Source organism: Muntiacus reevesi, chromosome 8 (assembly GCF_963930625.1).
Source record: "Muntiacus reevesi chromosome 8, mMunRee1.1, whole genome shotgun sequence".
NCBI classification, from domain to species: domain Eukaryota; kingdom Metazoa; phylum Chordata; class Mammalia; order Artiodactyla; family Cervidae; genus Muntiacus; species Muntiacus reevesi.
The window spans coordinates 22228144-22249506 of record NC_089256.1 but is presented as its reverse complement, the minus strand read 5'-3'; the positions used below and the strand labels follow the sequence as shown (position 1 = coordinate 22249506).

Sequence of the window (21363 nt, the reverse complement as noted above, 5' to 3'; positions counted from 1 at the left end):
TGCACGGGGTTTCATGAAGCCGGTGGCCCAGGCCGGTGGTCCAGTTCATATTCCAAGAGGCGGGCACTTCCGAATGTGGGCAGGGCTCTCAGAACAAGTCCTCAAGCATCAGAGTCACGAAACTCCCGGAGATCCACATGCTCCTTCCTGGCTGGTCCAGACCCCTGGGCCCCCGAATCCCTCTGGAAAGGCTGCCCATGTGGCCACCCCAATGCTCCCCTGACCCCTGCAATGCTGACAAAGTCCCAGAGCAGCAGATTCACCCTGCATTGCCCTGCCCAAGTGAGTGTGGGGTCCACTTGTCACAACAGTCTGCTGTCCGCAAAGACGTGCAGCAGGTTTAATCTGGGCCAGGCCTGAACCCTGCTGCAGGCTCTGCTCCCTCAGCCTCCAAGCTCAGCGGATTCCTCTCTGATGACACTGGCTCATTCTCTGTGTAAACAATGCTCCCGGGCACAAGCAGGCAGTAAGTAAACAATTTAACCTTTAGAGTGTATAGATAACCAACGGGAATTTGCTGTGTGATTCAGGAAACTCAAACAGGGGCTCTATGACAATCTAGAAGGGTGGGATGGGGAGGGACATGGGAGAGAGGTTGTGGAGGGAGGGGACATGGGTGCATCTATGGCTGATTCTTGTTAATATGTGACAGAAAACCACAAAATTCTATAAAATAATTATTCTTCAATTAAAAAAATAATAAAGTGGCAAAAAAAAAAAAATGCCCCTGGGCCAGGGAGGTCAAGGGATCTTTTGACTGGACACAGAACAAACAGAAGGAGCCTGGGGTCCGGAAAGGATCCTGGGGTCCTCACAGAAACTCTGAACTTGTCACTCACACTTCTCCAACCAGGATTTCCCTGTTGATGACCTGGAGACCAGGCCTGACAAAGTGATGGGGACTCACTTGGTGAGGCAGGTCACACCACTGCCATCCTCCTCTGGGAGGCGACTATCGGGCCCTCACAGCCCAAGACGGGGACACAGGGCTGGACTCCCTCTCTCACTCAAGACTTACAGCCTCGTGACCTCAGGAAGGTCCTGAAGGCTTCCCTGCTCCTCCCTCACACCCAAGAAATGCTCAGCTAAGTTGACATCCACCAACTGTACAGTGTCTTAACTCTTCTCATTTCTGAAGTCTCAAAATTTACCCTCAACTTACTTTTAGGATGATAAACAAAGGCTCTGATCCATCCTATGACCCTTAGGCTGCTATGATTTAATTATTTCCTATACAATACCATCGGAGAAGGCAATGGCAACCCACTCCAGTACTCTTGCCTGGAAAATCCCATGGACGGAGGAGCCTGGTGGGCTGCAGTCCATGGAGTCGCTGAGAGTTGGACACGACTGAGCGATTTCACTTTCACTTTTCACTTTCATGCATTATAGAAGGAAATGGCAACCCACTCCAGTGTTCTTGCCTGGAGAATCCCAGGGACGGGGGAGCCTGGTGGGCTGCCATCTATCGGGTCGCACAGAGTCGGACACGAGTGAAGCGACTTAGTAGCAGCATATAATACCATTCATAACTACTGTGAAAAAAGTGAAAGTCACTCAGTCGTATCTGACTCTTTGCGACCCCATGGACTGTAGCCTGCCAGGCGCCTCTGTTCATGAATTCTCCAGGCAAGAATCCCGGAGTGGGTTACCATGCCCTCCTCCAGGCATAAGGACATGCAGCATTCACAAGGACTGTAGTTACTGTTTATTAAATACTACACATTGGGCACAGAGCTTCACGTATGTCAAGTTATTTGGTTCAATAAGATGGGTATTATTACCAATAATCCCTTTTCAGGGAGGTTAAGTAACTCACCCAGATGCCCAGCTAGAGTAGGGTAGGTTTTGAACTCAGACTCTAACTCTTGAGGCCACATTCCCACCCTCAACTCCCTCTCTGCTGAGCACAAGCTACTAAAAGGCACTAGACTGGGAATCATTTATTAAAACAAACAGAGAGAGAAAGAAGGAGAATTTTAACTAAGCCCCATGTAATACAGAAGACTAACCAAACTGATCCACAGACCACAGCCTTGTCTAACTCAATGAAAGTATGAGCCATGCCACGTAGGGCCGGGCACAATAAAGGACAGAAACAGTATGGACCTAACAGAAACAGAAGATATAAAGAAGAGGTGTAAAGAATTCACAGGAGAACTATACAAAAAAGATCTTAATGACCCAGATAACCATGATGGTGCTATCTCACCTAGAGCCAGACATCCAGGAGTGTAAAGTCAAGTGGGCCTTAGGAAGCATTACTATGAACAAAGCTAGTGGAGGTGATGGAATTCCAGCTGAGCTATTTCAAATCCTAAAAGATGATGCTGTGAAAGTGCTGCACTCAATATGCTAGCAAAGTTGGAAAACTCAGCAGTGGTCACAGGACTGGAAAAGGTCAGTTTTCATGCCAATCCCAAAGAAAGGCAATGCCAAAGAATGCTCAAATTACTGCACAATTGCACTCATCTCACACACTAGTAAATCAATGCTCAAAATTCTCCAAGTGAGGCTTCAACAGTGCATAAACTGAGAACTTCCAGATGTTCAAACTGGATTTTAAAAAGGCAGAGGAACCAGAGATCAAATTGCCAACATCCGTTGGATCACAGAAAAAGCAAGAGAGTTCCAGAAAAACACCCACTTCTGCTTTACTATGCCAAAGCCTTTGACTGTGTGGATCACAACAAACTGTGGAAACTTCTAAAAGAGATGGAAATACCAGACCACCTGACCTGCCTCCTGAGAAATCTGTATGCAGGTCAAGAAGCAACAGTTAGAACCGGGCATGGAGCAACTGACTAGTTTCAAATTGAGAAAGGAGTACATCAAGGCTGTATATTGTCATCCTGTTTATTTAACTTGTATGCAGAGAACATCAGGCGAAATGCCAGGCTGGATGAAGCACAAGCTGGAATCAACATTGCCAGGAAAAACATCAATAACCTCAGTATGCAGATGACACCACACTTATGGCAGAAAGCAAAGGGGAACTAAACAACTTCTTGATGAAAGTGAAAGAGTAAAAATGATGGCTTAAAACTCAACATTCAAAAAACTAAAATCATGGCATCTGGTCCCATCGCTTCATGGCAAACAGATGGGGAAACAATGGAAACAGTGACAGACTTTATTTTCTTGGGCTCCAAAATCACTGCAGATGGTGACTGCAGCCATGAAATTAAAAGACGCTTGCTCCTTGGAAGAAAAGCTATGACCAACCTAGACAGCATATTAAAAAGCAGAGACATTACTTGGCCAACAAAGGTCTATATTGTCAAAGCTATGGTTTTTCCAGTAGTCATGTATGAATGTGAGAGTTGGACCACAAAAAGAGATGAGTGCCAAAGAATTGATGCTTTTGAACTGTGGTGTTGGAGAAGACTCTTGGGAGTCCCTTGGACTACAAGGAGATCAAACCAATCAATCCTAAAGGAAATCAGTCTTGAATATTCATTGGAAGGACTGATGCTGAAGCTGAAGTTCCAATATATTGGCCACTTGACTCAAAGAACTGACTCATTGGAAAAGATCTTGATGCTGTGAAAGACTGAAGGCAGGAGGAGAAGGGGATGACAGAGGATGAGATGGTTGGAATGCATCACTGACTCGATGTACATGAGTACAAGCTCTGGGTGTTGGTGATAGCCTAGCGTGTTTCAGTCCATGGGGTTGCAAAGAGTCGGACATGACTGAACAACTGAACTGAACTGAAGCCCTATGTAATAAATAATAATTCAGTTCACCTTAACTTCCTTCTTATTACACATTAACTCAAAATTACTCTAAAGGAAGGAAAATGCCTTTTCCACAAAATTACAGCCAATGGGATTTCACGTTAAATATCTGCAAACCCAAGAACAGCATTTATGCGCTGGTCATGTGTGGCCACACAGAGACTGGGCTCCCCACCAATGCCCCTGTGGCTGCCAGTCAGAGCAGAAGCCCATGACTAGACAGCATGTCCTCTCATATCATTTAGGATAGAACCATTTTCTGGACAGGCAGATATGCAGGTCTTTAGAAATAGGAAACCCACAAGCTTCTTTGCAGGTCTAAATGGGAAATGTGAAACTAAATATAAGGGCTCTCCACTTTTCAACCAGCTTTTGGACATAATCTGTTCTTGTGTTGGCAATAAGCCCTATTATTGTTTATAATGAGGGAACAACTCAGCTATCATAGATGTGCACTTCCTTCATTTTCCAAAGGTTTTCCACACACCTCACCAGCAGCACCTCAGGAAACCATAGGAGAGAATTTAGTGCATAACAACTACCCACCACCATTTCTGATTCCTGTATCCTACCTTCAGGTCAGCAAGTCTTGGTGCTTGAGAACTACACTCTCTAGGTAGGTTTACAAAAATGTCAACTCTACAATCACAAAATCAAACAGCCAACTAAGTAAAACCCAAGGCTATGAGAAGAGTTATTAACTCTCCATCTCCTTGTGTTTGGTCAAGAACCATATAAATGATGGTGCTGAATGTTCCGTGTGTGTGTGCATGCAGTCTCTTTGCAGCCCCATGGACTGCCGCCCGCCAGGCTCCTCTGCCCATGGAATTTTCCAGCCAAGAACACTAGAGCAGGTTGCCAAGCCCTTCTCTAGGAGATCTTCCCAACCTGGGAATCAAACCCACATCTCTTTAGTCTCCTGCATCCGAAGTCAGATTCTTTACCACTATCACCACCCGGGAAGCCCTGAATGTTTCATAACTCACCTAAGCTCGGCATAGAGGAACCAAACTGGCCAGGTGTCCAGGGAAGACCCTGGTCCTCAAGGAGGGGCAAAGCATGGCCCCTCTGCTTCTACCAAGGCATCCCTGGCCTTTGAGGCACTGGAATGGAGCCCGACTTGTAAATCATGTTTATATTTACGATCACATGAATGGATTCACACACAATGTGCACGTGTATGCTCCAGGAAGCACACGTAAAGTTCAGCTGCTGTTTCTCCGAGCCTCACAAACCCACCCAGGGTGGAAGTGAGTCACTAGGGAGTGGGGAGCAGCAGCCTGGCAGCTGACACCCAGGATTCCAGTCCCCTTACTCCATCTGCCCCTCGGATTCCTAAGGGGAACCCCAGGATTCCAAGAACCACCCTGCTCATTTTTAAACGCTGACTGCTCAGTCCGCCCAGCCCAAAGCAGGAGGCCCTGCTTCTCACTGTCTCACCTACAGGGTGAATCTAAAACAAAGCAAAACAAGAATGATTCACAAGGATTCGGATGTGGCTGTCTCACAGGAAACACGTGCAGCTGGCCTCGTGGCCCTACCTTCCACTTTCAACAGAAATCCGGAAAATTCATGAAGCTTCCCCATTCTGAGGAAAGCTTCCAGGAAGAAGACACTACACAAGGAAGCCAGCCATTTTCCCTCAAATGGTCTTTGTAAATATCTATGTGCTATTTCTATCCCAGTGAAGTCTCCCAACTATGCTTAAATAGACATCAAAGTAATAATCATGGGTAAAAAGGAGCTCCATTCATCAGAAGCATGTTAGTGACGTCTCCAGGGGTAAAATTAGGCGACTGGAAAGGTTCTCTAATTTTCTGGGCCCAAGTGTTGGTCGGACTTGGTCTGGAGCCGTGTGGTACTCAGGCCCGGCATCCGATGTGCACAGGGCAGCGTGTGGGGAGGACGGCCGGTCCGCTCAGAGAGGCCGCAGCATCCGGACCTAGCAGCTTGGCATCCTCTGTTCGCGCTTAGCAACAGCTACCGCTTAGCTACAGCGCCGGGCGGGCAGCCAGGCGCGGCGCCGCCGCCGAGGTTACCCGGGAGCGTTGACCGGTAGTAACCCCGGCGCGGGCGGCGGCAGGTGGCCTTTGCGCATGCGCAGCGGAGCGCCCCTGCTCAGCCCGCACCTAAGCAAGAGCGCGCGTGAGGGGCCGGCCAGTGCCCTTCTCTTCCAACCATTCAGAATATAGGGTTCCCGACGTGCACGAAAACCACCAGGCAACCTCCGCCGGACCCTCAACCATATCTACGTTTGAAAGCAGGTGTGTCCCCGCCGCTTGGCAGGGATAGTGCAAACGTCACCCAGGGCCCCAGGCCTGCCGAGTCAGCATCCGCCCCTGCGGAGAAGACAAGGGGTTTTACTCCATTTTTAAAGACTGGGCAAGAGTCCTGTTGGCGGGCCGGCCAGGCCCTCGCTTTCCCCAGAGCCGCCCCTGGGCGGGGGTGCCGGGGCAGGAGTGTGGAATAGGGAGAGGGGGTTGCGGGATTTGGGATTGGCCCCAGTGAATTCGCTTCTTAGAGACAAGCCAGTCTGGTCGCCCTTGGAAGGAAGGTCAAGGTGAAGGACGGGTGGCCCGAGAACCCCATCCCGGAGGAAACAGGATCGACGGGGTCCTTACTCAGGGTGGTGACCACAGCAGCCCCCAGCCCAGCCCAACCCATGAAGGAAATCTGGGGGTCTCTTCCCCAGGAGGTGGGGAGGCCTTCTGTGGCACCTTTGCTGCCACCGGGTCTGGGGTTGTGTTTGTCATGGGCAGAGAAAGGTGAGAAAAACAGCTCATCTTATGTGGACCTGCGAAATGACAGAGGGAGGAGGGTTCTCAGTGGAGCTCAGAGCTCCTGGAGAGGCTGGTGGTTAGTAAGTTTCGCAGTCTAGGCCGGAATCTGACATCTGCCTCCTTCTAAGCCTCCTTTCCTCCCCAGTTAGGTCCACACTGACAATGATGCTCTGTGGCTTTCCCGTGAGCACCTAACAGAGACAATATGCTAAAGCAAACAGCATTTGTTTAGAAAAGTTATTTTTAATTAAAAAATAAACACTTCTCCCCAAAAAGTGGGAGGGAAGAAATAACTGAGAAATCCCATTAAACTCCTGCTAAATAAGGTTCACTTTCAAGATAGGCAGAGGAGATATCAAGGCGAGGGACTTTTTGTCTGAGCTCATCAGCTTGTCTGATGACAGTAAAAGAAACAGACAAAGTGACTCAGGTTCTGTTTTTCCGTTTATCCCCACCCTTATCAGTTCACTACCGAGCATTCTGGCAGGGCCTCCTGCTCGCTGCCCTTCCCCGAGGAGTTGCCACTGTACTACCTTCTCCCAGAGCAGGGCTCCAGCTTCATCTCCTCTACCAGCCACATGCTTTTCATTCCCTCCTTTCCAGATAGCCCTGGAGCCTAAGGCACCTGGCTTGTACATAGGCTTTTTCCCTCCCAGTTTGTGAGCTCATTTAAAGACCAAGATAATGCACATTTCTGCAGTTTCAAAAAGCAGAACTTGGATCAACAAATGAACATTACTCGAGTTGAGATTTCAGCTCCACAGACAGAATTCTAAGAATGAAAGTTGTGCAAACATGGGTGCCAGGCCCTGGTTGCTGTCAGGATGGAGCAAGCAAGATTGCTCCATGGGTGAGAGGTCAGAGGAGGGAACTTCCAGGCTCCTGTGGGCTCCAAGATTCAGGCTGTAAATATAGGTCTCCATTGGACATAATTGCAGTCTTGAAGTCAAGCACAAAGAAGACTAACAACAGACACAGCTGACCAAGTGAGAAGTAAAACTAAGGGCTGTGGGTCAGGTCAAGTCCCAGCAGGCACACCAGCCTCCATCCTAGACTCTGAAAACTCCTCCTGATGCCTTTTTGCAAATTATGGGCAAAACCACCTAGTATTAGAGATATTTTATTTGAAGGTAAGTTTTGGAACTCCATCAGGGAGGGTTTTATAAAAGATGTACCTCCATCCTAAAAACTCCTTGTTTTGTTCAGGTCAGTCTTTCCAAATGTTTTTAATCTGACCCATTTAGTTGCCTTTGTTCTTAAATAAGCAAATCCGTTGGTTCTAGAACTGAACTCAAAACAAGCAGGTGTGTGGTTACTAAACATTTTCTTCTTCCAGTTCATAGACAAAAGAAAGGGTTTTATGTTCAGCAGAATGTCACCTTGGGTTATATCTTGGCCTTGATGGATTCAGTTCTGGTTTATACGAGATGCTAGTTCCAGCATAGGAAGTTTTAAAGACATGAGCATACTTGAGGGTGTTAAAGGAAGGCAGGAAGGTACCTACCCAGCAGGTGAAGATGAGTATCACAAGAATGTACTCAGAAAGTGACACAGTGACACCAACCCCCCACTGAGCAGAGCACAGTCCTGCAAGGTCACACTGAAGAGGCCAGATGGCTCCAGACCAGGCACACTCTTTAGAAAAATGGCAGCGGGTTAGCGGGTCCTGCCAACTGGAGGGTGACTGGGGTGGCCTGATATGGGCATGAAAGAGAAGAGGAGACCTCAAAGCCAGTGTCAGCAGAGTCACCTGTGCTATGTCTGTGGGGGCTGTCAAGCCTGATCAGACTACCCATGAATCATGCACCCCTGATTCCAGGTCCCCGTTAGTGATGGTTTGACCTCTATGCAGCATGTCCCAAGACAGTTACAGAAAGGGTGCCTAGACCCTTTGGATGTTCAAGTTCTTCCTGTAAGCTAGCAAACTCTTTTGGTTTTATACATGGTCACACTACATCCATCTGTCAGGAGAGTCAGCCCATCCTCTATAGTTTTTCAAAGCCTCTTTTGGAACCTATAAGGCAGAGATTCAGAACTGTTCCAGAAGACCTCATCATCAAAGGGGCCTGAGCCAGTGGCCTGTCCCAGGGAGCCACAGAGAACCTGGCAACTGGCCCCGGAGGGGGCACAGGAGTGCTCCAGCTGTCTCCATTCACCAAGGTGACCTGGGGTCATTGGGTTCCCCATGTCAACACCCCAGCATCAAGCAGGTAGCCCTCGTAAGCAAGGTCTAGGTTTGCTACACTGCACCATAAGACCAGCCACAGCCTCAAAAACAAAGGCAGAGTATCAGAAGCCTTTTCTTTGCACCCCAAAGAAAGCTTGCCTTTGCATGACAGTTCCATAGAAGATGAAAGTAATTTATGTATGGCCGATTCACTTTGCCGTACTGTGGAAACTAATACAGCATAGTAAAGCAACTATATTCCAATAAAGATTAATTTTTTAAAAAGTAATTCATTCATGCTAGAGGAGCATAAGCCTGCCTTCACACCTGAGCAGCCCACCCCCTAGAACCCCCTCGCTGCTCTGGAATTTCTACAGTCCTCCTTTCACTGGCCTTCCTCCTCATCCATGTCCCCCCCAGTTGGATCAAGTCACCCAGTGCTGGGATGGAATCCAGTCTTCCCCTTAATGGAATTGCTGAAAGGGATTTTAATGGCACCTTCTACTCATTTTAGCCAGCCTGTCATTGCAGGCCTTGTGAAACAGCCGTGGAAATTAAGAGAAAGCAAACTTGAATTTGAGAAGGGCATTCAGATGCATTTTTATGGCTCAGAAGCAAACCAATATGGATAATCTGATGTGGGGCTGCCCAGAATGTTTAACTCTATCCTGGCATTTGGCAAGGATGAGGCTGGAGGGTCTGGTTTCCGAGTAGGAGGTGCTGTCCCATTCCATCAGAGTGTTAGCGTGTTGAGACCCCAGCCGGGCTGAGGAAGAGGAAAGAAGACTCTCTAAGGCCCCAGCTAGGATTACTTTTGTTCTCAACCCACAGGTAATCTGGGGAGGTGTATTTCATTTCTAAGAATCAAGTCACCTGTTTATGCAAAGCACGTCAGGCACACCAGCCTCACCTCCCTCGGGAGAGGACAGGACAGCCAAGCCTCTCCAAGAGATTAGGAAGCCTCTTTATGGATCCCTGTGGAAGGCAGAGGTGACTGACATCCAGGCAGGCCTATTAAAGGCAAAATAAATCAGAAGTAATAGTCAAGGCAACCCTTAGTGGTTTTGTAAAAAGGGGTAAAACACACCCATGTCATGGTGGTCCTGTTGTCAGCCCAGCACTCCATATAGATATGGAGTCCTAAATGTTACCAACACCAACGCAGTGCCTAGCTTCCACAAAGCAAAAGCTACTTTCAAATTTAAGTCACACTGGGGTAAGTGTGGACAATTAAACTAGACATTTCCCTACATCCCTCAACACAATAGTTCACGTGACTAGTTAATGTTATGATACCAAAGTCCAAATTGTTCCCAGTCATCTGTCCCATCAACTCTGGCTCCATGAGTGAATTCCTTGAGGGAAAGTCATTACTATATCAGAAGTCAGTGAGATCCTCCCCGGGGGGCACTCTTTTCTCCTGGGAACAGTTCCTTTCACAATTATGTTCTCTACTAGGAATCTATTACACGATCCACATTTTCCTCTAAAGACATCATTAATCATATAGTGAAAATGTACCTACAATTGAAAATACAAGATGTTTCTTAAAGGCCACAGCCAATGCCTGGCAATCATGAAACTCAAGAATTGTAAAGAACCAGTGCTGGCATCGCCTTCTTAAACATGGAGTCACTCACATCCTTTCCACTAAGGGTTATGAAGCTTCCTTTTTCCATCTTCTTTAAAATAATTGTGTAGGAGCTTGTGATATTATTCTAACACCAGTGACAGATTTTGCTACAGCATTCTGTGTCGAGTTAGTGTATAGCACCATGTTCTGGGATGGGGGTCGGGGGAGGCTTTCCTGGAGTTTACTTGAGTGGACCAATGTCTGTGTGAGGTGAAGAAGCCTGGGCAGGAATCCAAGGCCGAGTGGGTGCTGACTCGGACTTTGAGCGATCACCCCAGCTTTCAGGCTCCTGTGTCCTTCACTCACTATACAACCAGGCAGTCCTGAAACACATCACCCTCTCAACCCACAACTCTCATTTTCATTTCAGAAACACCTCTACCCTCCTCGGCGCGCTGCGTTCAGCCCCGCTGTGATCCTTATAGTGAGCTCGGCGCATAACGTTGAATTTTAATAAACAAACAACTCAGTATAGACAGAAAAACAGAGAACATGGTGAGAGAAGAAAGCACAAAAGCTCTTGCCCCAACAGTCAGTTGCACCGGCATGACACCTGGCAGCACACATCACACAGAGGTGACGCCAAATATAAAGCTGCCACCAAGAGAAAGGGGAGACGCTGGCCAGCTGGATGGGCAGCAGCAGAGCGGGCCTCGTGGGCACTGGGTCTGGAGAAGAGCACCGCTGCCCTGTGGCCGCAGGGACCCTGGCACTCCGAGGCCCTGCGCCAGGCGTGGCCTGGGCACCAAGCCAGACCACTGAGTCTGAAACCAGCATCCAGCCTCCGGCCTGTCCCCGAAGCTGAGGCTCGGAGCAAGTCCTGCACAGGCTGCTTCCTCTGTATTTGGTGAGAAGGTGGACAAGTACCCCCCAGCCTCCGGGTGTGCGGGAGTGATAAACCACCGGGGCAACAAGAACAAAGGAAATGATGGAGCGCAGGGAAGGAGGGCAGGGCTGGGGGGAGCAGCCATAGGTGCTGCAGAGGCCAAGCAGGAAGCCAGATGGAGAAGTCAGGCCTTGCTGCTTGAGAAACCAGCAACCCAGACACAGCAGCCTGCCTTCCACTCCGGCGCTAACCATCTCTGACTCACAGGCAGGTCCCTGGGGCCCACACCCTACTCCTCCACCCAGCCCCCCATCCCGAGCCCACACAGAGGTTACTTCAGGGCAAGTGTCTACCCGGAAGCCACCTGGGCAAGGCTTCCTAGTAGGCCACTGGTCATGCACCTTGGTGGCCTCTCCCTCGCTAATTAAGAGGCCATTTCCGTTGACAACCAGCATGACCAGTTCTAACAAGTAGAGACTCTAGTGTGGGCAAGCCACACATCTGGCCAGAAAATGATATTCTTCACCTGCCAGAGCCCCAAGTGAACACCTGCCAGGTTGGATTTCAAACCAAAATTCTGCCTCTGTTTTCAAATGTCGGCATTTCTGCATTGCAAGTTGTCTCCATTTGAAAAATACCCATCTAAGCACTTCTAACATCATGATCACATTTCTAAGGCCACACATAACATGTGGAGAGAAACCTGTTCATGTCTCCCACAGTTTTGCCACCATTTATCTATAGAGACACATCAGGTCAAAACTCATGATGCCCTCCTAGTCACTTAGTGAATTTTTTCAATAAAATTCTTTGTTCAAGTGGAAAAGGAAAAAGCTGGAAACTTATGTTGAAATTTCAAGAGGTTCAAACAAATAGGCTCCTGAGCCTCTCACAGAATTTCTTTGTTAATGAAACAGGCTGGCACACCCTGAAAATATAAGTCTCAGATCACTCAGATACTATCAGCTACTGATAGTATCTGTTTGGGATCTGTTCCTGGTTGTGGTAACAGACACACAGTCATCCCACAGTCAACTTGGCTCCAAGGTCCCAAGGATCTGTCAATCAAGGCTCTAAAACCATGGTTCCAAGGAATTCTGGGGTGCCACACCAACTGTCTCAACAGATTCGCTTCAAGGCAGTAGGAAACAAAATGAAGGCAAGAGAGGGAAGTTTAAAAAAAAAAAAAAGTGAGTCTTGGTGGGTCTACTTCATAAAAGAAGAAGGATAGAGTCTAGATTAAGTTCAAAAGTTTAAACAGAACATTTAGAAGGTACCAGAATCACTTTGTTCCAAATTCCTCATGATTTTCCAGTTGTTTTAAATGGTTCGTTAGAAACTAAAGACCATCATTTCTGGGTGACATCTAACATGTCCTCTCCCAGTCACCTCCCTTCCCTGCCTCCGAAGATGGACACAGGATGATTACACAGAGCTGAGGTGAATGAGGAGTGAATTCCATGGGAAGAAGTCAGTCAGGCTTGAAGAAAAAGAGATACCAACCCAGGGAGGCATCAACTTTACACTCCAAAAATCCAGAGCTAGCAAAGGATCATCTCCATTTCTAAGAAAACTCAAAATACCACCAGTTGTCGATTCCCAACAAGAATCAAAAAGGCAGCGGCAAACTCCTGTGTGTGCATGTCTCCCAAGATCTCTGAAGTCTCACCCGCTCCATTGACTCTTCTATGTTTATGGTTAGCCCACCAACACTCCCCTGATCCTTTCAAGATCTGTAAACATACACAACTGGTTTCCAGAGAGGTTACCCTAGGTCAGTGGTTACTTTTCAACACTTCAAACATGGGAGGAAACACCAGGTTTCCATTTTTCTCTGAAACTAAAAAAATAAAAAAGTCCCATCTTGAAAGACTACCATTAATAGCACCCAGTAAAGAGAACCCTCCATGTTCAGACTGGAAGCCAGCACACAGGAGCGTTGGTCAAACTTTGTGATCATATCAGAGGTTAAGAACTACTGTGTGACTCACAGACACAGAAAGCAATCTTGTGGTGCAATCTCCCTCACCCAGAGGGAGAAGGGGAGGGATAAATTAGGAGTTTGGGATTAACAGATACACACCACGATGTATAAAATGGATAAACAACAAGGACCTATTGTGTAGCACAGAGAAAGATATTCAATATCTTGCAATAACCTTTAATGAAAAAGAAGCTATAAAAGTGTGTGTGTGTGTGTGTGTGTGTGTATAAACTGACTCACTTTCTGTACAACGGACTAACACAACATTGTAAATCAACTACACTTCAATTAAAAAGACAAGAACAAAAACACTGTGTCTCTCAAGTCATCTAATCTGATCTGTTGATATCATAGATAAGCAAAAACTCAGACATAAAGCAATTAGGCAGATTGGCCACAGCAGAGCCGGAGTGGAAAGACACAGTCCCCCACCTTCCAGACCCAGATTTTCCCAAACCACCTGATGATTCCTTCAAGGCTCCGCCCACCGCCCGAAGGCTCCGCCCACCGCCGAAGGCTCCGCCCACCGCCGAAGGCTCCGCCCACCGCCGAAGGCTCCCAGCAGCTCCGCTCCCTACCTTTCTTCCTCCACCAGGGGCCTTCTGGGACAGAGTAGGAGAGATCCTTGAACTCGATGTTCACTGCCGCTCTCCGAGGCAGGGAGGAGAGGCGCTGGGCTTCTGTGAGATTGTTGTCCTCTTTCTTCAGATGTCCGTTCAGCAGCTCCTTCTCCATGGCGTCCCTGTTGCCGAAGACTACCTCGTCCACCGAGACGCACACTGACTTGGGCTCGGTCATCCCGGAAGAGCCGTTCTAGACAGGCAGGAGAGAAGCGCCGAGAGCGGGTGTCAGCCACAGCACGGCGAGGCCCACAAGGACAGAGCCGTCCATCGGTCGGCGCCATCTGTCAACACTCCTCACCCTCCACCGTGACCCTCAGCAGCACAGGACTGGTGCTCCCCTAGAGGAATTCCCTCTCTCCAGCCCTCACTTCTTCTACCACTGTAAATATGCTAAAGATAAACTATGAAACTGATCTACCGTCTTATTTAGCAACCATAACATCTAATCACAAAACCAAAATAAATACACCAGTTTTCTCAAAGAATGAAACATCAGCCACCCTAAAAAACTACCTACTTACAGTCCACTTGTTAAAAAACCCAACAAAAATGCGTGAGACTGCTAAGAAATGCACAGTTGAGAAAGCTTTATGATGCTCTCGCTCAGTACCTCCCTGGTATAACCTCATACACATTCTCAAGAGCAGTGGTATTGCTTGGTCCACTGGGAGTTGGTCTTTGTGTTTTCCTTATAAATTTTCCAAACCCCCTACAACTCTCCTCTCTCGCTGTCTCTTCATAATAGCTCTGACGTGTTGGAAAGCTTGATTTTTTTTCTCTGTGATACAGACAAGGAAACTGAAGCACAGACTATTTTAAGGAACTTGCTCTGAGCTCTACAATCAAGTGAGGGGCAGAAGGGATCCCAGAATATGAGTCATCCATAAAAACGGGTGCCTCTTCCACTGCATCATCAGGATACCTAATACATAGCTCCACTGGCCTTTCAGGCTTCCACTGGGAGTCCACTGAACAGATGACCCAAGAACCAAAAGTATTTATGCAGAGAAAGGAATATCCTTTCTAATGGCTTGGCAATGCTGAACAAATCAATATGCTTCAGGCACCTCCAAAACACAGAAGAACCCTGGGGTGGACAAATAATGTGCTGTGCTTTTTCTAGCTGTCTCTTGAATCGAGAGAGAACATTCCCCCGTGCCAAAAGCATGGGCCTCCAGTGACACACCTCCATGCTGTTGAGGCAGTCTGCTTGATCTAGTCTGATATGGATGACCATCTTTGATAATTCAGGCCCTTCTGATGGTTGTAAGGCTAGGTAGCCCCTGACATACTGCTATTTGTTCTAAATAGGAATATATCACACTGTTATTTTTCCATAGGTTTGTGGAGTATTTCTTTCAAGTTGATGGCTTTCTGATCATTATTGTTTCTAATAAAAAAATCTAAAACAAAACCAGAAAGTGGATCATCAATAAACATTCTTACAAACCCCAGCAACTCTAGTGACCAAAACAAGCCCTCTCCCCATTAGAATGACCTCCCTTGTGTACAGTGACTGCATCCTTAATCAGCTGACATTATTTCCATCATTGGTTTTAAGGGTCCCCTGCAATATCAGAGGATTTGGAGGTTTCAGATTTTTAAAGCAGGAGTAAGGGGATGGGGAGATGTGACCACAGGGGTTTCTGGCTCTTATGATGCTTAAAAATGTTGTTTTGCTGTTTAAGAAAAAGAGACACAACACACACACCTCCCAGGCATCTCCCACCTCTGGAAAGCTTTACTGCATCAGAACTTAGTTCATTGACTGTAACATTCTGTGGATAAAAATTAAAGTGCAGAGTAAAACTCTTGACAAAATTAATCTTGCTTTGCCGCTGGCACCAAGCACGTGAAGTGCTTCAAACGCAAACATGAGTGGGTTCGTGCATCCCCCACACAATCGGGTTTGTGTCAGCCTGACAACGGGCCTCCTCAGAGCCTGGGCTGTGGAGGAGCCCCTCCTGCGCCCAGGAGGGCGCTGCACCGCTTCCGCATCCGCGCTGGCCCAGCGCCTTCAGTGATGGGGCCCCTTGAAGGAACAACAGAGACCCTGCCCCAGTTCTGCAGGAGCTTGCCTTTGACCCACCAGTGCGATGCTCACCTTCAACTCCAGCATACCATCCTTGTGCCACCCAAATGCCATCCCTGTGCCACCTGTCCTGCCCTTCCGGGAACAGGAGCTTCTTTCCCCGAGTTATAACCCAGTTTGACTCCACAGGAGTCCTGGAAGCACCAATCCTGGCTTTGGCCGGGGGTGGGGTAGTGGAAGGGCTTGGGGGCTGGGGCGGGACTTAGCGGTAAAGAATCCTCCTGCAGTGCAGGAGAGGCAGGAAGAGGGGTTTGATCCCTGGGTCAGGAAGATCCCCTGGAGGAGGGCTTGGCAACCCACTCCAGTATTCTTGCCTGAAGAATCCCATGGACAGAGGAGCCTAGTGGGCTACAGTCCATGGTCGCAAAAGGTCCCACGCGCCTGAGCACGCACGCCCGCATGCATGGGGTAGTGGAGAGACCAATGGGCAGGGCAGTTAGCTCCAGGCCTGGTCCCCAAAGTCCCTCATCACCCCCCACCTTGAAAGGTGAGATGTCTGCGTCGCGTCCTGAGGCCCTAAAGACTGGGTGGTCAATCGTTTTGTGTTCAGTGAGGGACCGGGAGTTTCCAGCAGCCCCTCCCCAGGGCGTGGCCTCCTTCCCCCTCCCGCCAAGGTGGGCCATCCTGAGGAAGCTCAGAGACAGGTCAGGTCTCACAGAGCTGATGGAGCCCACACAACACGGGGATGAGCAGCCATTACTCCACCCTCCTCCCAACTAGAGCAGACGCCAACCTGGAACGTGACGGGGGTCTGATTTCCCCCTCTAGACTCCAAGCTTATCTACGCCCTCCCTCTGTCACTCTTAGCTCAGATAAAGCCCTGGGGATCAGCAGTCAGCCGGCCAGACACGGCCTGTGGCCTCAGCAAGCTCAGGGTCAAGACTGGGCCCCAAAGAATTTCAACACAAGGGTCCAGGGCTAGGAGGAGATGCTACTGGGACCCGCAGGGGTCACCCAGTGCAGCGTGGGCCTTGGGGTGTGGGACACACGGTGCTTCTGAGGAAATAAACTGTGAGCTGGGCTTAGCAAGGGGAGTTGGAGGAGAGGTGTTGCTTCATGACCTTCCCTACGAGGGAACAGCAGATGCAAAGGCTGGGCAGCATGAGAGGGCGAAGCACCTGGAGACCGGAAATTCAGGGGCAGGAGCGCTGATGTGGGGTGGGGGAAAGGGCTTCTGGAACAAGATGGGACTAGAGAGGCTCACCGGGTCCACACGGTGGAGGGCTTGCGAAGCTTGTTAAGGGATTTGCACTCTATCTGGAGGTCTCTGCGGGCCACAGAGGGATGTCAAGGAAGAAGTAGCAAGTAGCCGAGTAAGTCCGCAGGGAGCCAGAGCCTGGGCGGCAGGGGGTTGGTGGAAGTGAGTGACCTCCACCAGCTGGGGCAGTGGGGAGGGAGACAGATGGACGGGCCGGTGGGACAAAGCTGGGTGAGTAAACTGATTTGGAACTGAAAAAGAGAAACCAGAGGCCCGAACTTCCTATATAAAGTTTTGAATTATTATGCCTCCCGCGTGGTAGATAAATGATTATGAACAATAGCGACTATTCATACAGTAATGCACGACAATGTGCCCAGGCTGCATAGATTACTCCCCTTCTGTCTCCACAGCTCGACAAGGGGTATACCCTTTTCCACTCCATTTCACAGAGCCCGAGGCCCCATGGCTAAGGAGAGGCCACTGGGGGCCAGCTCCTGCAGGGTGCTCCCACAGGCAGCGTCCCTAACCATGATGGAATATTGCTTGGCTTTCTATAGGCAAATTGCAGTGGTCCCTAGGCCATCCCAGCCCCTGTCCATCACAGGCAAGAGACTGGGGAAACCATACAAGCGCACCTTCCAAAGCAACCAAAGCAGTGCATACCATCACCCGTCTTTCCAACGGGTGTCCAATTAATAAAATCCTCCATTCCTGTCTGATGGGAGGTAGTGGCTGTCACTCCGGAATAGACCAGCTCTCTTCAAACACATCCTCAGATGAGAGCCGCCAAGGATGTAGGTTACAGCTAGCTTGTCCTTAGCCTCCGGAGCTCATTAAAAATGAAACAAATATATCTTCCCTCCCCATTGGTTCCCTTTCATTGTATGCTTCCCTATCTTACCGAGGCATTGTCTTTGCCCTCTCCCTCCACACAATTTGTGCCGCATAGTAAATAGTAAATAATAGCGAGTCCATTCACAGGTGTTGAGTGCCAAGGAGACCCATTTGGACTGTTTCTGCTTGCTGTTGGTAAGAATTTTTTCCTTGGCCGCTGATTTCCTTGCACATCGAGATACCTATTTAACTGGGGAGGGTCTCTAACAGTCAGCAAGCCCCGCCCCCACCCCAGACCACAGTGACGCTGGTTCACTCTCTTTACTCAGGGAAGCCCAGTTGGAGACAGAAACTTTTCAGCATCTTTTTACAGCATCTTGGGAAGGAAAAGAAAGAGGAACTCACAGGCTCCAGGTACTGGCATGCACTCTCCCCCACTTCTCTCCCTGCTGCCAGCTACAGTGTCCACCTAGACAAGTGAACCCTGCATTTGGACGGCAGACCCTCCCCACACTGGAACCTTGAGCACAAAAAAAGGAAAACTAGGTTCAACACCCTCAAGAGCACTGCCAAGGAAAAAGAACCCAAGTGTCACGCCCTTAATTAAGCAAAGGGTAGGTGTCACTGATATGGTCACTCAGAGTGCCAACCTCATCGTCTCCAAAACTTGGCTTCCAACAGCCCCAAATGCCAATTCCACTGGGAGTCTTGCCTGCCCCACCCAGCCCAGCTCAGGGACTCCTGAATATGAGTGGGTGGTTTTCCCATCCTCCAAGTCACCTTCTCTAGACTCACACCTGGCAGTCAACCCTGGGCTGGACCCTAGAGGAAAGTTTAGGGCCCTGGGAATGTCTCTAGGGCTCTGTTTATGACTTGGGTTGAAATTTTCAATTAAAAAAAGCACAAGGTTTTCAGGGAGAATGATTTTCGCACAAAACAACATTCTCTGAAAAAAGTGAGCTCAGCCTCACATGAAAGAAACACCTAAGTTCTGGTGCGGCATCAAACCGTAAGGTAACATTCAGGAAATCTTGACAAAAACATCTCTACCTTAAAACATTCTGATTCACTATTGTCTCACATGTATAAGGCACTTTTGCAGCTTTGAAAGGGCTTCAAGAGTTAGTTACCAGGCATCTCCAAGACCTGAAACTTTCTTTACCCACAACTAACAACAATAATCTCCTTCATTTTCCATTCCCACCATCATTCTGGAATCCCAAAGAAATGAACAACTGCAAACGAAAAATGGTCAAGTGTTACCCAAACATTCAACCAGATAAAAGCAAACGTCATGAGGGGGCTGCCTTTTTCATTTGGGGATCCCTCTCATATATAAGAAGCTAGGTCATAAAGGCAGAGACCTTCCAGAGATGGGCCCTAGCTTGTGGATCCCCCTGCCCCTGGCTCTTTCCTGCTCTGCCAACCTCCTCAATGTGTCCGCGGCCCCATTCTCTCGGTTTACACAAAATCATTATATAATGAGCTGGCGAGGCTGGGTATGTTCTACAGTAACCTGTTTGGAATCATAGGATGCAGTTGTCAGAGCAGAGCATGCGCAGAAACCCGGCTACTTTTTTTTTTTTTTTTCTTTCGCTCAAGGCAAGAGGTAACTGTCGGTCAAATCCTGCGGAGCCCTGCTGACTTCAAATACAGGATGCTAAAAATGAAATAAAGGCAATGGGTGGGGAAGAAACCGGTGCGTGCTGTGCACGGTGGGGTTACAGCTCATGGGAAGTGACTAGCAGGATAGTAAACACACAAAGGACAGAAGAGGGATGCTTGGGGGTTGGTAGGGGGAGGGCGAGATGGCTTGGAATATGGAATACTTTATTCTATCTGTACTTTAGATGACCTGAAATCAGTCCAGAAGTACCTCACTGCACTGCCGGTGTGCTGGGCATAGAAATGAAAGGCACTGGGATGGGTGAGACAACAGTTAGTTTGTTTTCCTTTTTTCCTAATGTGAGTTTATGGAGCTGTTTTAAAGGGGCAAGAGGAGAGTCCTGACCACCTACAGAAACAGCACTTACTGTAAGTGTCTAGCAAAGAATTCTCCTGCACCTGGTGGTACCCCTACGGAGCTAGCACCCTTGGGAAGAGTGAGATGAGCGCCTTTGTCCCCACCCCAGTCTCTCTCCAGGGTAGAGAAATGTGACCGGAGGTGCCCAGGCTAGCCCCTCGCCTGCCTCCCCGTAACTCCGCCCGCCGCCCCCTCCTGAGCAGGTCCGGGAGAGGCTATCCCCGGGGGCGAAGGGGCAGCCCAGGCTCTCGACCACCTCTCTTCTTTGTTCCCCTAGACAGTGCCGGCGCTCCGGAGAGCAGCGCAAGAAGCGCCTGCTCCTCAGGCTCCCGCCACGAGCGCGGACCCCCCTTTCCTCTGGCCCAGGCTGCCGCTCCGCCCCAGTATGCTATGGGTCCCCAGGCCGGGCACCCAGAGGCGGACGAGGTCAAGGCCATCTGTCCAGTTGTGGGACCTCCTCCTTCCCTCCCTCCGTCCCCTGCCCCTCCGCCTTCCCCGCGTCCTCGGTGGCAAGCAGCATCCTGAGGCGTCAGGCGGCCAGGGCAGGGGGCGATGTGAGTCGAGCGCCTCCCCCGGGGCTCACGGGCAGGTGTCTGGGTGCAGGTCTTTGTGCGTTTCTTATTCTCCGGGAGAACAGAACCCAGCCCCGGGGACAACGGATGCGCTCACTCACCATGGCGGTGCCGACCGAGAAAGTGGCCATCAGACAGGCCATGCCCCGGGGGCGGCGGCGGCGGCGGCGGCGGCGGCGGGGACAAGGCTGCCAGCAGCGGGGACGGGCGGCGGGCAAGAGGCTACGCTCGCACCGGCTCGGCTCCTGCGCGCCGCGCGGGCTTGGGCTCCGGCTCTACAGCTCTGGGGCCCCGGCCCCGCCCACGACTCGCCCACTCCGGCCCCGCCCACGGCCCGCCCACACGGCCCCACCCTCTACCAGCGATTGGCCGGCGCGCGGGGGCGGGGCGGAGCCGACAGGTGCGCGTGCTCTTGTTTTGCTTCTGCGGGGGCGCGGCTGGCCCAGTTCTCTGCATACCAGCTCCTCTGGCTGCCCGAGCCCCTGGCCCGGCAAGTGCCAAGGATCCTCCGCAGACCCAGCGTCTTCGAGTTCCGAAACTCATGGGGGCTGGGCCAGAGACCCTGGGCCGGGGGGTCCCCGTCAGGACTTTCACCTCAGTCTGCAGGGTGTGCGGGGGGCGGGGCGGGGGGGGGTGAGGTTCGTCCTGGGAGGGAGAGTGGAAGGGTAAAGGAACTTCTCTCTTTCTCTCTTTTTTCCCGTTGTTGGGCACCTCTCTGCCAGGTAGGAGCGTGAGAACTAAAGAGGAGTTGGCCGCTCCAATACCCGCCCCCCCCATTACAGCTTTGTATCCGGAGCACCCGCCCCTGCCTACTGGGGCAGCACAGTCACCCAGCATTGCTGGGTGCCAGACGCAGAGTTAAGCCCTGGATAACAAAAGGGTGCTAGG

General features: G+C 49.8%; 1 protein-coding gene across 2 annotated transcripts in view; it reads right to left on the bottom strand.

The window, feature by feature from the left end:
• The window catches only part of ABCG1 (ATP binding cassette subfamily G member 1), a 69066-nt gene extending 48329 nt beyond the window's left edge, over positions 1 to 20737 (bottom strand). For both annotated transcript variants that reach the window (XM_065942877.1, XM_065942878.1), the window contains exons 1-2: positions 20577 to 20737; positions 13709 to 13943 (exon numbers count right to left, since the gene is read on the bottom strand). In XM_065942877.1, the coding sequence (XP_065798949.1) occupies positions 13709 to 13943; positions 20577 to 20618 (277 nt within the window). In that variant the 5' untranslated portion in view covers positions 20619 to 20737. The remainder of the gene's footprint in view (positions 1 to 13708; positions 13944 to 20576) is intronic.
• Positions 20738 to 21363: the final 626 nt, after the last annotated feature.